This window comes from Aythya fuligula, chromosome 20 (genome assembly GCF_009819795.1).
Source record: "Aythya fuligula isolate bAytFul2 chromosome 20, bAytFul2.pri, whole genome shotgun sequence".
NCBI classification, from domain to species: domain Eukaryota; kingdom Metazoa; phylum Chordata; class Aves; order Anseriformes; family Anatidae; genus Aythya; species Aythya fuligula.
The window spans coordinates 1,708,293-1,723,549 of NC_045578.1; the positions used below are offsets into that span (position 1 = coordinate 1,708,293).

At 43.2% G+C, this 15,257-nt stretch overlaps 1 protein-coding gene across 2 annotated transcripts in view; it reads right to left on the minus strand.

Annotated features, from left to right (window-relative positions):
• The window catches only part of AUTS2 (activator of transcription and developmental regulator AUTS2), a 760,738-nt gene that overhangs the window by 26,107 nt on the left and 719,374 nt on the right, over positions 1 to 15,257 (minus strand). For both annotated transcript variants that reach the window (XM_032200715.1, XM_032200714.1), the window contains exons 7-8: positions 1,960 to 2,437; positions 146 to 399 (exon numbers count right to left, since the gene is read on the minus strand). In XM_032200715.1, coding sequence (XP_032056606.1) covers positions 146 to 399; positions 1,960 to 2,437 — 732 coding nt within the window. The remainder of the gene's footprint in view (positions 1 to 145; positions 400 to 1,959; positions 2,438 to 15,257) is intronic.

Below are 15,257 nucleotides of genomic sequence, written 5' to 3' on the forward strand. Positions count from 1 at the left end.
CAAATCCTTCAGCAATGAGTACCACCTCCACCCAACCAGCAGCCCTCGTGGAATAGACCAAGAGGAATTATTTTGACTAAAACCGGAGAAGTGGTTTCCTGCGCCGCACTAGACATGCTCAGGCCACGATCCATCTGTCTCTTACCTGAGTAAGTGCTACCAGCTGGGTGTCCTGGAACCTGCAGGGTCCCTGACGTCAATGGCGGTGGAGGAGGCAAAGCCGTAGGAGGGGCAAACATATTGGGGTGATGTGGGTGTGCAGGGGGCTGGAGGGTGGGCGTGAAGGTATGCAGCGGGCTGTGGCTTGGTAAAGAGAGGGGGAACGGTGAGGCTGAAGGGTGGTGAGATATGTGTGGAGGGGGGGCCTGAGTCTTGGCAGGAGTGCTGCTTCTGCTGCTGCTGTTAATGAAAAGAAAAGCAATTAAGCACTGCATGGAAGAGAGAAAAGCTCCAAACCTACACATATGCTACCCCAATAAAATATGCATGGCTCACGTTAAACATGTCACTAATATAAGTTACATATTACAAACTCCAGTTACTATTCTTTTTTTTTCTTCTTTTTTTTTTCTATCAATACCACTGAGATATTCCTTTCTCTAGCCTCATCTAGTGTCTTCCTATGGTCTCTCCCCACCAAAACCCAAGACATGTTTTCCCTCCCTGTAAAAGGCCGAGATTCAGTCCTCCAACAACACAGGCATGGCACACAAAGGAGTAATCAGCCCTGTGCATTCATTACTTAATTATCAGGTCCTTTCTACATGACTGCTTCTGATTCATGTTTTCAGGCAAATGAAGCTCAAAATCAGTGATCACTGCATTAATAAAAAATTAATTTCTTTCCTATGACTTAGAAAGATAGAAGACTGCAGAAACGTGAAATGAAGTCGTGAAAGCAGCAATGGATATATACTTATTGGACTGTTAACACCTCTCTCTACCCCCACAATATAAAGAGACAAGTTAAATCAGCAAAATAAATATTCAGGATTATACTAGTTGCAATTTTTCAGGTTCCATTTCTTACTAATGAGTGTTTACAATATATTCACATAATGCTTAATCCCACTTGTCATTATTTCAAGTAACAACATGCTTTTATTGCGGTGGTTTTTAAAGATGAGCAATACCAATTTGGTTAAAAATAAATTGCAGTCTTAAACAACTCCCAGTCTCTAGTCAAACCATAATACTGGTTCACCAGGTGACGAAGGACACCATGTGCCTGCTGCAAACTCAGATTTGGGGAAAGGTAAGGCAGTGCTGAGAGCGTTAGCTTACTGCAGGGGAAACCTGAGGTCCCTGACTTACAAAGACGTTACGTGTTCCTGTGAACAGTTTGTTTAATCTCTGTTAATCTTTGTTATCCCCCATCGAAGGGGAGTTTTATCTCACTGTGGCCAGCTGAGGAGAAAAACACTGACAATTGTAAGGTATTGGCAGTGCAGGAAAAAATTAAAGTCTTAATGTCATTGCTGCAAGACTATATTAGGCTGTCAGTAGGGCCAACAGCAGCTGTACTGACTGCCCTAGGGCATGTCAGTAGTTGGAGAAAGCAGAAAAGGTTTACAGGGAGAAGGTGGCAGAAGTAGTTAGCCTTCAGAGAGCAGCTGAGCCTACAAGAACTGAGATTTTCTTCCAGTGGTCTATATTGCATAACATACCTTCAAAAAACCTGATTATGCAACAACAGGCAGGAAAAGTAAAAGCCAATTAACTATGTGCTCGAAATCACCAAGCAGTTCTGGGAACACCAGATAAAAATAAAGCAATCCTGGGAAGAATTTGAGGTAGAATGCACAAAGCCCCCCTTTTTTCCCACATATGAGGCAGGACGTGCTGTGTCACCTTTGTCCTAACCCCTCTTCACCTCCTCCAAGCCCTGTACAGCATCGCCACCAGGCAGCAAGCGTGCAAGGACTCGGCTTGGGCACGCTCGCCTTTCTGCTCTCCTACCTTAAGCTGTTGAGGCTTAAGCTGCTGCTGTTGTAGGCGGAGAGCGGCTGCGAGAGGCTCTGAGCGGCTGGATGGGGCTGCACCGGAGGGAGGTTGGGATGGGCTGGCTGCACCGGTGACTGTGGCCGCGGCGGGTGCTGGATGGGCGGCTGCGGTGCGGGCTGGCGGGTGGCCTCCTCTGGGGCTGGCGGCGGCTGGGCGGCTGGCGGTGGGGCCGGCGGGGCTGGAGCCTCTGGGCGCGGGGCGAGCACGGGGCTGGGGCAAGGCGCCTCCGGCTGCGGCTCCAGCTGGGGCTGGGCCAAAGGCTGGGCCGCCTGAGGACAAGGGTCTTTAGGCACCACAGGCTCAAGTATTGGGTCTTTGCTGCTGTCCTGGCTCTTCTCTTGACTCCTCTCTAATCCTGATATTTTCGGGACAGCTGGCCCCCTAGCACCAGGGTCGGCATTTTCGGCTAGCGCACTGACTCCTAACTCTTTATCTGCAACAAAAGAAAGAGAGAAAACAGGTCAATGTGTGACAAGATGGGCAAAACCAAGCGAAACTGATTTGCTGGAGTTATACTCGTGGCAGACATTTTGGTTTCATAAAGAACCATGCCAACATGAAACTGAACCAAAACCAAAATCATTTCCAGCTGTGTCCCTAGTCCTCAGGGCCTTCTCCTAATATTTCCTCTCTTGTTTTATCATAAGGAGAAAGTTGCTGGTGTCTTCATTAACACGTGAAAAAGGCAAGTACACACAACTTGAGTGTAGTGGTTCAAAAGCTCTAAAATTCTCGACTCAGACCTCCCACAAGATTACTGCATCTGCCTGAAGGCAAATACCCGGAAGGGTTTGTGATCTGCTTTGTCCTGTTTCTTCAGCACAACAGACGTTGGGTTTGCTGTACCCCTCTCCTGGCTCCTGCCTCCTAGGGATTCGTTTCCTAACTCTCCTGTGCAAACACGCTAGCATTTCACTGATCATTAAAGAGAGCGGGATTGTCACAATAATTGCACAACTCCAAGATTTGGGGCTGTAAAACAGCGCTGATGAATTTTTGAAGCTAGGCAACATCACCTGTATGTGTATTTGGCAAAAGCAGTGCCTAAACGATCACATAAAGCCCACAGAACCTATCTAGTTGAACATGTAAGCACAAATAGCCACGGTGCAGGGGGAGAGCTCTGCAGGAAGCCTGGCTGCACTGCTCTCTCTGCCTGGAGAAACATTTGTTTTGTAGGTGCATCCTTTTATCCTTAATTACTATTACGTGCTCACAAGAACGTTACTATCACTTGGGCTTCCAAAGAACAGAATAAAAGGGTAGGGGAAATAACGTATTTTTGCCTTGATTTTCTTTTATGACATTTAGTTTGGACATTATTCTTCAGAAGAATGGCCAAAGAAGTTGAGAAGGCAACATAATTAGTCCTGAAACACATTTTCTTTGAAGACATAAGAGTTAAGCAACCACACTCTGCATGTGTGTGCATCTGCCTCTCTCCTTCTTCCTCCAATAACGCTCCTCAAAAATAAACAACCTGCTTGCAAAGAGAAAGCCTGTTTATTACTATTATTTTCTTTTACTGTTACTCTATCATCACTCCCTTACTAACCCACTGCGGGAATAAATGCAATGTGAGCTCTGTGCCTTATTACACAAGTTCTGAAACTTAAAACACTTACTGGTAGGAAAGCAGGCTTTCTTGGTTTGGCTGGTCATGGAATGACTTGTTTTGGTTTTCCAACTGTGTCTCTTTAACACTAATGACTGCTATTGTAATTTTAAAATTCAGTACAGTGGAGCTCAGCTCTCTGGGGATCTAGAGCAATCTCCTACTTGAATCACGCCCCCAGATTTCTGCCAATGAATATTCGATGCATGACTCCCCTCAGAACAAGTGCTGGGGGAATGCTGCTGACCCAAGATTGGGAAGGCGAGTGCCTGCAGCTGCACTGGGATTTAGGAGCACCACTTAGGTCAATACTGCACAGCCACAGTGGCAAGCCAGACTTGCATCTTTGGCAATTATTGAAATGAAGCCTGGGGCAAACATATAAGATTTAAAAGGGCTTGGGACAAGATTATCACTTAAAAAATAACTGGGTTTCTAAATAATCTTAAGACATAAAATATTTATTCATTCTTCTGCCAATTTTAAGGGGTAAAATGAATAAATGCATAATAAAATAATAGACATTCAGAGAAAATCATTGACAGCTACGTTGGTCAAACCTTGATGCAAAAGAGTACAAGTAAATATGTTGGAAAGTGTATTTGTCCAGGCCATAGTCAAGGCACACTGTGACAGTATTTTCCAACCTCTGAATCACTGGAACTGCCAGAGAGGGCTGGGCAGGAATGTGTCAAATAACTCATCACCATTTGGGTTTAATTTCATGCAGAAGGCCCAGCAAAGTATGTCAGGTCCCTGTTACTACATGTTTTACACGTCCTGTGCAACAGCAACAGCCTGGTGATTGTTTTAATGTCTGTGGACAGGAGATGGAGAAAAAAAATGAGGGGGGGGAGAAAGGAAGGTAAAGGGAAGAGACAAATAACCAGACTTCTTTGATGAGGACATACTTTAACCACTTCTGGTGTATGCAAACACGCACAGAGGCTCCCCCATGAATTTGGATCAGAAGACCATGGTGGCAACAGTGATACTCCACAGGAATAAAAATAATTACTCCGCTGTATGCCCAAGGTCTATCTCGTTGCTATTACCTTGCAGGTTATAAATAAAGGAAGCTCAGTTTGCATTAATTCTTTGGATCAGTCCTGCTTGATCAAACATTGTAAGTTAGACAGAGATTGATCACCATGTGTGTTAAGACAGGACCCCAAAGAGGAAAGAAATGATCAACAGTTTGTTCAGAAATAGGTGGATATGTGTTCCTAGACCTTACAAGGTTTAAGAGTTACAATATTTTGATTTTTGACAGAAAGGTGTAATAATTAGGGCTTTGAGGGCTTAGTCTTGTCATTAGAAGTTCTCTACAAGATGAATACAGTAGGTTGTCTGAAAACCCTGCAGAGGTGATACTTCCAAATCTACGGGGAATATCTTGTGCTCTGTGCATTAGTTAAATCTTTCCATTTGATATTTTTAGAGTCTCTGGTGTGTGTAACATTTATTCAGCACAGCTCACTGCTGGGGAGTTTGTTCCTCACACAGTTGCTCCTGCTCCCCTGGAGAGGGGGCTAGGAATCCTAGGTGTCTCCTGGGTATTTTTTGCTGCTGCTTACATCTTCATTACACAGCCCCTTAAGTACCATTCCTGTTAGTATGCAGCTTAGAAAACACCGTATTTAGTAGGATAATATTATTCCAAGTGTCAAACACTGAATGTGTGCACACCTTCTCCTTCTCTCTGTCTTACACCTTTTAATCCACGCTATACCCCCAAACGGTGTCAGATGTCCAGCAGTCTAACTCCTGTATGCTCTGTACATGCATTCCCGCATGGCTGATAATTACACTATATAAATCAGAATGAATTCTTCATCCCACAATATCTATTTCGGGAGTTCAAATCCCACAACAGTGATAAACGACCCCAGTTACGTTTCATACGGAAGGCTCAAGCCTTCATCAACAGTATTTCAAGGTCATACATACAGGATTACTTTTTTGCTACCAGCAGATTTTTGCACATCACATTACTTCTGAGCATTGACTGGCCATCCTGGTGTAAAAATTAAGTGGAAAAAGTCCTTCATGTGCTTCTGACACAGACAAGCCAATACACTACTTTTTGAGTTTGTTTATGAAACATGGGAAATCATTTTCATCCAAACAGCTAAATAAGTAAACAAGCTAACTTTATTTGATGTCAGTCTCCATATTCTATTTTGGATAAAGTAACTGCGATGTAAATTCTGTGCTGACAGAGGCTCCCCTTTTTCCATGGGGTTGATATTGCATCCAGCAGTAGTCGGTCTTTTTACTGAGAAAGGAATAAAGCCATAGTTCGATGTTCTTTGAAGACTGAAGAAAAATATTGGCTAAGCTCGTACCACCCAGACAGCACATGCAACTTCCATTATCTTGCTTTCCTGTCTTTGCCCTTTGATGTGTCTTAACTCCCAAATTTCTCTATTTTTCACTTAACTAACAAAATCTGGGGATCACACAAGATGCAGAACTCAGTCCCCTCCAAGTAACACAAGCGCAGTTATCACTTGGCTGTGTCTACGTGATTATTACTCAGTTGGCTCAATAGCACCAGAGGAGCAGACAAGGCCACACTGTGAAGACCTGTAAGTAAACCAAATGACTGCATGTGAACTAGAGAGACTGTATCTGTGACTTTACATCATATTTTATATACATTCTCTGAGCACACACGTATACACATGCACTCACATGTGTTTGTATACATGTATATGTCACGTGTAATACATATACATTTATATTTCAACCCATATCTGTTATATGTATACACACAGTTAACACAGAAATACACACAGTGCATGCAAACACTTCCATTGAAAGATGTGGATTTTTATAATGAACACAGCCCATATGCAGCATTCACCTGAAATGCTGTTGCCTGTCTTCCTAAGGCACAAGGCAGTAAAATTTGACCTAAACTCTGTGTTTGGGCTCCTTTGTACCATTTGCATGATCCAAAAGAGTTATAGGATGGCCAGAGGAGAGCATCATAGCCACAAGATGAAGCCCAACTCTTCTTCAGCCAAAAGAAATGCTCTGTTGATATTTGCCAAATTTGAAATTCCCAGAGATTCACCAATTCATTACACATGCTAGTTTTGCCTGATCAAGTGTTCTTTGCAGACAGGCTCAGTGTGTTTGGTTGCACCAAAGATGCCAAGTGCCACGCTGGCCAATTCCCGAGCAGCAGCCAAGGATGTGTGAACTGGGCATCTCTGACCTGACCTGGCAATCCTTGGGGAATGAAGTCTCCTTAGAGAATCTCATGCATGATGCATTCAAATTACAGAGACCAAACCTTTTTTTGAAACACAAATCATCCAACTTTTCCATGTGAAGGTCTGGAACAACTGAGTTTGATTCAGAAACAAGAATATATAGTACCCTGTCACTGCTCCTCCCTTCCAAATCAGGATTCATCTTCTCTCTGTCTGGCTTGGGAGTAAGAAGTCATCTGGAGAGAGCAATTCAGAATCAACACTGAATCTTCCCATCCTTTGTGAGGGCTTTGGATTAAGCTCCAAGTCCTTACAGCACACGCTTGAAAATTATAGGAATTTTCACGCTTTTGTACCTACTAGCATGATCCCTGGGACTGAGCGTTCAGCCTGCCACAGAAATCTTACTCACATTTTTATAGAATTATTTAATTTAAAAATAGCATGTATTTTCTTCTACTTTGTTAAGTTAAACTCTTCTCTTGAAAATATTACCTCTAACTAAAATTTGCTGAAAACTTCTTCATGCAAGATAAAAAATTAGATCTTTCAAAAAATATAAAACTATTTCCTTCAGTTTTAACATGGATAAGTGGGCAGTTGGTACAAACTGTCACAACCAATACAAGCTATCATAACTTCTCTGAAGCCAGAAAATGCATACCCCACTGACCGCCAGCCCTGGGAGGTATACTTCAACAAGTATTTTACAAGGCTTGAAATAATTAATCAGATTTAAGACCTGATTGTACATTTCATATTGATTAGACATTGGTCAATGAAACATTTGGATAAATAAAGGCAGATGACAGAAACTATTACTGCAAAGGATGGAGGAAATTGTTGGGTACACCAGCCAACGCATATCAGAAAGGCCCCAGAGCAATTCATCTGTTGTACTGGATACACATAATTTGCTAAAAACAGTTTTTCATTTTTAGCACACAGTCATCTTTCATCCTAATTTCCAAGGACACTAACAAAGTATTTGATTATGCAAATTAAAGACATGCTTTTGAAAGCATGTTACAAGCAGCTCTGTCATCTGCTGATACCAATTATTCCACAGTAAGCAGGTATTTAGCACAACTGAATAGCAAGACTTGTGACACACTTTGTACTTAATTATAAAACAGAGAAAAATCATTCAGGACAAAAGATTTTGCTACCTCCTGTTAAAAATGTTTATCTTCTGCGTTGAAATGGATTTAATTGTCAACAATAAAGTTGCAGATCAATGAAAAGAAGCACTTAGTGGAATTGCACAAGATGTTGACAATTCTTCAGTCATTGAGCTGCTTCTGGCCTTGATCTGAGAATGCAGAGTCCTCCAATATTTCACATGAAACAATTTATTTCATCCAGCTGTTAAACAGAACATACGCCATAAATGTAACTCCTATATCCTGTATACTGTGAGTATATTGAAAGCACTTGATGTTTGATATTTTTTTAAAAGCAACTCATTACTTAGCAAAAATGGGACATGGCTTTCTAGAGGAAAGTGAAGTAGAGAACATCAAAACACCCCTCTCTCCTACAAATCATTGCATTCCTAATAGGAAATGGATGCATGCAGCTGTATCATCCTAACAGACCCTAAGAGAAAGCAACACCATAGCTCAATCCTGCTTCAACACATACACGTACACACATATGCACAGCAAAAGGTTCATTTCCAATAGGGAAAAATTCTTGTTTCCCAACCTTTTCAGTCAGGAAGCAGTAAATTACTCATTAACTATGTAACTCTGATGCAGTCATCAGCCAGCTCCCAGCACTGGAGTGTTTATTGCAATGGGCTCTTCTCAAACAGGCTGGAAACATCCCACATAGGAAGTAATGGTGACAAATTAATCGGGGGATTTTCTTTGATGATAAAGGCCTTGAGCACAAAGAGCGACCTTTAGCTTCTGGTTTCAATTTGGTGTTTTAGTTAGAGAAATATAGATCTTGTAATCACAGCATTTGTAAAGCACACCTGGGTTCACAGAAACATGGACAATCCGTTCTAAATCAGGCTGAGGCACCATGTTTCCTACCATGAGATCTGCTGATTTCCACGTGAGATCTGCTGATTCCAGCAAGCAGTAAGATTTTTCCAGAGCGGGTGTAAAGCCCCTGCAGCCAGCACAGGTCAGGTAACCTGTCCAGCACATAAGATCTGCTGATCTCTCAGAAGATCAGTTGATATCCAGAAGCATGAGATTTTGTTCCAAGGCTTTCTAGAATCATGGAAACATAGCATGGGCTGCTGATGTGCATAAATCTCGAGTCTCATCTGAGTGTGCTCAAGTTCTTGCCCACAGCAGCAAGCTTCTTAGCATGTCATATCCCTTCCACAAGGTTTCCATTTACCACCTTTTAATTCCACTTGGTTCTTGCCAGTCTGTGATAAAAAGACTTCTCTACAAACCATCAGCATCATTCCTTCACAAAAGTGTTTCCCCTTTTATCTCCTTTTTAAGTTTTTCAGCTCCTATCTTCCCACCTTTTCTTCCTGTAAGACTTTCCCCACATGCCTGGTCACCTTTGGGTATTTTTCCTGCTGTCCTGCTGCACTCCTCCAGCTTCTGCAACACCTCCCTTAGCCAGAGGCTGACCAGGACCATGCATGGAACCATCTAGGGGAACATCCAGCCCCGTTTCAAGTCGTCCCAGCTGCTTCAGTGCCTGAGTGGCCTGGTTTGATGCACATTGCTCTGGGTACATCCAGACCCAGTTTCAGTCCCTGTTCAGCTGGATGAGGCCTCTCCACAGTGTCTAACTGCTCCATGACCCCAGCTCTCCCAGATAACCTTACAGCATGTGTAAGTGCTGCTGCTTGCCCTCCTGCCTTTTCCATTGACCAACTCAGAGCAGAGAACTTCAGGTTTCAGCATCTCTTAAACTGACACTGTGCTGCAAAGAGACCATGATGAAAATAACTCCTCACTCTCCTGTCTTTAGCCACATTTTGCTGGTAACAGTCCTTTGCTTCTTGCTTCACAACCACTTAGCTTCTGCAGCAGCCTTTATCTAGCTCAGGAGCTTGCCAAAGGCCTTTTGCAAGCCTGGAGAAACAACGGCCATTTTCTTGTTTGCCACTTTGACACTTCAGAGCAATTCAGACAGCTCAGGGAGACAAAATCTTCTCTAAATCTTCCTAGACTGTACCCTCACTTCCGACCCTGCAAGTGCTCTTGCAGCAGACATGGGGTGAGCTGGCGGGGTGTCTGCTTTGCTGGGGAACAGGCTGGCTGTGGGGCTTGGCCCTAAACCCGTCCCAGGGCCAAGCGTTGCCGTAAGCAGAGCCAGGCCTCGCCGAACATCTGCCCAGCCTGATGCCAGGCCGGGGTGGCTTTGAATGGCACCTTCCCGCTCCCCATTTGGATGCTGTGCTGTGATCCACCCCGTGACACCGTGGCACAGCACCGCTGAGATGAGACGGTCCCAGGGCTGCCAAGAGGACATGAGGTAGCAGCACCGGACACCGAACAATTAGAAAACACAACAAGCGTGTTCATTTTCTCCAATTATCAATAGGAACTGGATAACCTTAGCACAAGATTAGCTCCATCTCAGGGGCTGGGAAGGAAAATATATTGGGTTTCTCTGTCACCCCCCCTTCCTTCCTATCGATTTGCTTTGGCCACGGAGCTGCTCTCTCAAATGCTCATGGCATCAGCTCATCCTGCTTGTGTGTGACAGGATTACTTGAATGAGCTTGAATAAAACTGGCTTTCAAAAGCAGCTTGAAAAGTATCACCTTATGAACACTGATCGAATTTAGCCTGACAGCTCAGTTTAATATATGAAGGACAAAAAAGATCTGTGTGGTATGTTTATACAGAAGAATAACACATTTATTCCCCCCGAGAGGTGTCATACCCATAACTCACCAGACACATAACACAGTTTCCTTTGTGAATTTGTGCTTTAGAGCCAAGAATTTTCCATCCTATTTTTAAAGGCATGACGTCAATAAAAACAAAAGCTTAAAACCCCAGTGTCCTTCTTGCTAACACTGAGATGAAAGCTCAGCGTGATCATGACAATACCCACTTTTAATTACAATTATTTTAGCTCTTTAGTGTCTACAGGAAAACTTCACTGAGCTTACAAATTGCAACTCTAATGCTCAGTGCCACTTTGCAGTATTTTCACACTTGGGAGTATTTTGCTCTGTTTCCAATGCTACAGAGAAAAATATTGACATTATCCAACTGCCTACTCTAATGTGGCATTGCCTAAGCAGGATCCTTCTGGTTTGGGTAACACAGATAAGTGCAGAAATCAGATTTCAGTGATCCTGGTCAACAAAGGATCTCCTTAAATATCACTATTACAGCTTTCTAGTGATGCTCTCTCCTTTTTAAATTGTTTAAATTTCTTATATTATACTAAAACACATCCCATCAATTTGTTTTATTTTAAAAGGAAAAAATGGGGCCAAATTGTTGAATAAGGTCATACATATAACTATAAAGTAATTGAAGACCTGCCACTCCACTTTGTGTTTCATTGCTTTGAGATCATAGTTAAGAAAAACTTTTTCTTTATAGGTAAATTTAACTGTGTACCAAGTGGACAGTGGTAGAAGACTTTAAAGACTTTATAGAAATTAAAAGATAAAATAACATAAGATTGATAAAATCAATAAAAAAGAATGAGATCACCAACAGCTCTTTGGCATGCACCAGTTTTAGTTTTACAACGTTCTATGGCATTTGGAAACAGGAATGGGATGTTCCATTAAAGCCTGTATGATAATTCAATAACTGAGAAGTAGTTAGCTTTTTTATAAAAGCCATTTATACACAAGCATCATTAATTACTGTGTAGTCCAGTGTACGTATTACAGATCCTTTCTGTTTTGAAGACCTCATGATGTCTTCTCCACCTCAGCAAGAAATAGTTCAGTAAAACTACTTGAGAAGGTTTGCTTTGCCTTGGTATCTTCTTTTCTTGACCATGGCCCTCCCCAGCCTGTTCTCGACATGTTGAACACTGCCTACTTTGCTCCACTTGCCTGAACTACATGGACAGCAGTCAGACGGCTCTCCCCAGTTGTTGAAACTGTATAAGCAAACGGAATGAAATCTGACTATTTGCTCCAATCAAATTAATTTCCAGACATGGAGGTAGGGTGATGATGGGAGCCTGGCAGGTCTCAGAGAGATCTCATTTTGTGTCAGTCGATCTGTATGAATGTTATTTGCAATTAGAAAGGCTGTGCTGCCGATAATTTCACAGACCTCAGGATGGCTGGGGGCCTTCCTATAGAATAAATTTTGGTACAGCAAAGGATCCACTACATCCTAATTGCTCCACACAATGTCACACGCTTTACTAGAATCTGCTGAACTGCTTTCACTACATTTATCCATGACATGAGGCTTTTTTTCTCTGTAAATACATACAGTAGGACTTAGGGAAAAGGGATTTTTGATAGGACTATTGACTCAGTGAGCACAGTGCCTGCCCTGCAAGAGACCTGGAGGAGCAATGAGTGTCAGCCAACAGGACATCTCCATACGATCAGAAAAGTCTTCTCTTTAACCCCCTGGATGATCAGTTTATAACATGGAACAAAGGTCTGACAGTGCTCTCAGGGATATATCAATTTTACAACTGTACATCTTCTTTCACATCATTTTGCTGGAAGACAGACTGAAATTTCAGTGAACACTAGGCATGTCAGCTTGCAGAAAATGAAATTTGGAGCTCTACTTTTTTTTAGTATCAACTTGAAAGCAAAATCCAAGTGAAGGTGCAAAGCTGGCATGAACAGCTTATAACCTAGCTACAGGGTGAGCTACTGAGGTACATGGTGGGTTCAAGGAAGTCCCTACGGAACACTAAAAATACACTAAATTGTTGTGAAAGGGCCTTCACTCATCAGAAACCTCAATGCTCACCTTTACTCTGTGCTCATTGACTGATTTGTCCTTAACAAAAACAGCAGAGCAGCATGTCAACAGTATTTCCTTTATGATAAACTGTCTGAGGAATAGTTGCATAAACACATCTTAAAACACAGCAGCATGAATGAACATTGGGTTTTTAGCAAACATTAGCACCCCCAGCTTAATATCAGCTCATCACACAGTTCAAAAATCTAAGTAGGTATCCTACCTATGTTTCAAAATAAATCATGACCAACGAAGACCAGATTAAAGCCAAAACTGCCACAATACTTCTACTATAAACATGATGTAACTAATAAGCTGGTAGGATATGAGACTAACACCATAATGTCCTACATGTTAAAAAGACAGCGTAAAGACAGAAGCCAAAGAGAACAACTACTGTGGGGTTCTTTTCAAGTCCAAAATGCAGGAATTTTCTGCGAAAACTGAAATCTTTAGCCTATGCATGCTCCAATACACCATTTGGAAGACATCCTATGCTCCTAACTTTTATTTCGATTCATGTTGTGCCATGCTGGGGCTAATTATTATCCAGCAAGTGGTGCATTCAAAGACTCCAGTCTTGCACACAGGACTCTGTGTTGTTACCTCCACGTTGCAAGGAACTGTAATTCTAAAAGGATTAAAAGTTTACCAGCACGGCCATGTAAAGTAGAAAATGAATTGTTCACTCTTCTCATCTCTGTTTGGAAATTAGATTACAGGCTCCAAGTGAGCTGAAATACAGAATGAGGCAAATCCGTGTGATTAGCTCACAGGTGGCCAGTGAGCCTTTTCTATGCCTCAAAGTCTAGCAGATTCCCCCTAGCCACAATAATAAAAAGAATGTGTATTTATCCTTCGGCCCAAACCCTGCCCTGTGCCAACATGGCTACCTGCTGTGCTAATCCTCAGAACCAATATAATCATCCTCAATTGTTATTTCATAAGTTTGCTCAGCTGTCACTGGGGATATACAGTACGTGTGGCACAGATCCGCGCTGCGGACTGCGCGCAGAGCAGATTTCTGAATGGCTTCCAGTTCCCCACCACGCTGCGAGCGCAGGGAGGGAGCTGCAGAGCTAATCCGGGACAGCCCCGCGCTTCCAGCAGCTGGTTTCCCAGCCATCGGGGAAAGGCTCTTTCCATGTATAAACACTTCGTACCATTAATCAGGAGTGCTTCCTCTAAATACACAAACAGCTCCGTGTCCATCTTCTCTCTCCAAACAGCACCCGTCTGAGTGCCAATTCAGAAAAATACATCACACGTTAGATCAGAAAACAGGAAAGACAGCTAGTCCAGGGATGGGTGTACAGGCCACATGCGATGCATAGCATCAACAGTCCATTTAATATGACATTTGGTTTCTGACTTGCTCCGATGCCAGATGCAGCAGGGTGATGTGTGCACAGCACATGTCCGTACCCTGCACACAGGCACCGAAGGCCATCAGCGAGAGCCCACCAACACCATGAGCCCTGAGGGTTGCTCCCTCTCACAGACTGGTATCCCACCTTGTGTCACTGATAATTTTCTTAGCATTTCTACAAACGTCTAATAATCCTCTTAATCCTCCTAAGCTCCTTACCTTAACATCATCTTCCGTCAGGAGCTCTGCAAGTCAACTCACAATTTCCTTTTGTTACTTTTAAATCCATTTGGGAAACGAGAAGCCATCTCCCAATTCCTGCATTACAGATTCACCAGAATATTTCAAAATAATTTATCAGACTTTTCTTTTAGACCAAAATTTAAAAGAAATGTTGAAAAAATGGTGCTCTGGAGATGGAGGGGGAAGATCAGATGTCTGCATGCACGGAGGCCTGCCTTTGCATTGCCCCCATACAAGTTCTTCCACCTCTGCCACTCACCACAAAACAAACTCAAGAACCCAATGGGCAGAGCATGTTCCACCTCGGCTCTGGGCAGATCAAGAGGAGGATCGAGGCAGTCCCACAGCATTTTCTTCAGCACTTTTGATGGCTTATGCAGGTCCCTGCATCCCTGGCCATGCCTTCCTACCCTGCACTACCCCTTCCCTGTGCAGGAGGCCATGTAATGAGCTGGTCTGGGGCAGTAATATGAATTAGAAGTAACTTTTTTTCTCTACATCTCCTTTTCTAAAAACTGCCTTTAGCCTGAACCAGCAAAGCCTGCTTAAAATGACATTGCTGATGAAAGAAATGCTTGCAAACTCCCCCCACCCCTCAGTCCATGCTGCACTGTTGCTCCCTGAACAAGCAGCAGCCTCTGTGCTGCAGCTCCCGTCCCCCCTCAAGTTATGCACATATTTAACTGGATGCGAGGAGAGTCAGTTCTTGATTAACCAGCAGATGATTATTTGATTTGTGGATTATCGCGGCACAGACACCTGGGCTCACACGCACCAGCTGGCCCAGCGGCGCGCCCAGGTGCGACAGTGCGTGACATACCTGCCTGAGGGTGGTCTTGTCGTATCGTCATGGGCATCATCAGCTTCCCTGCACGCTGGGGAACAGCCACAGGCAGCCAAACTGGGCC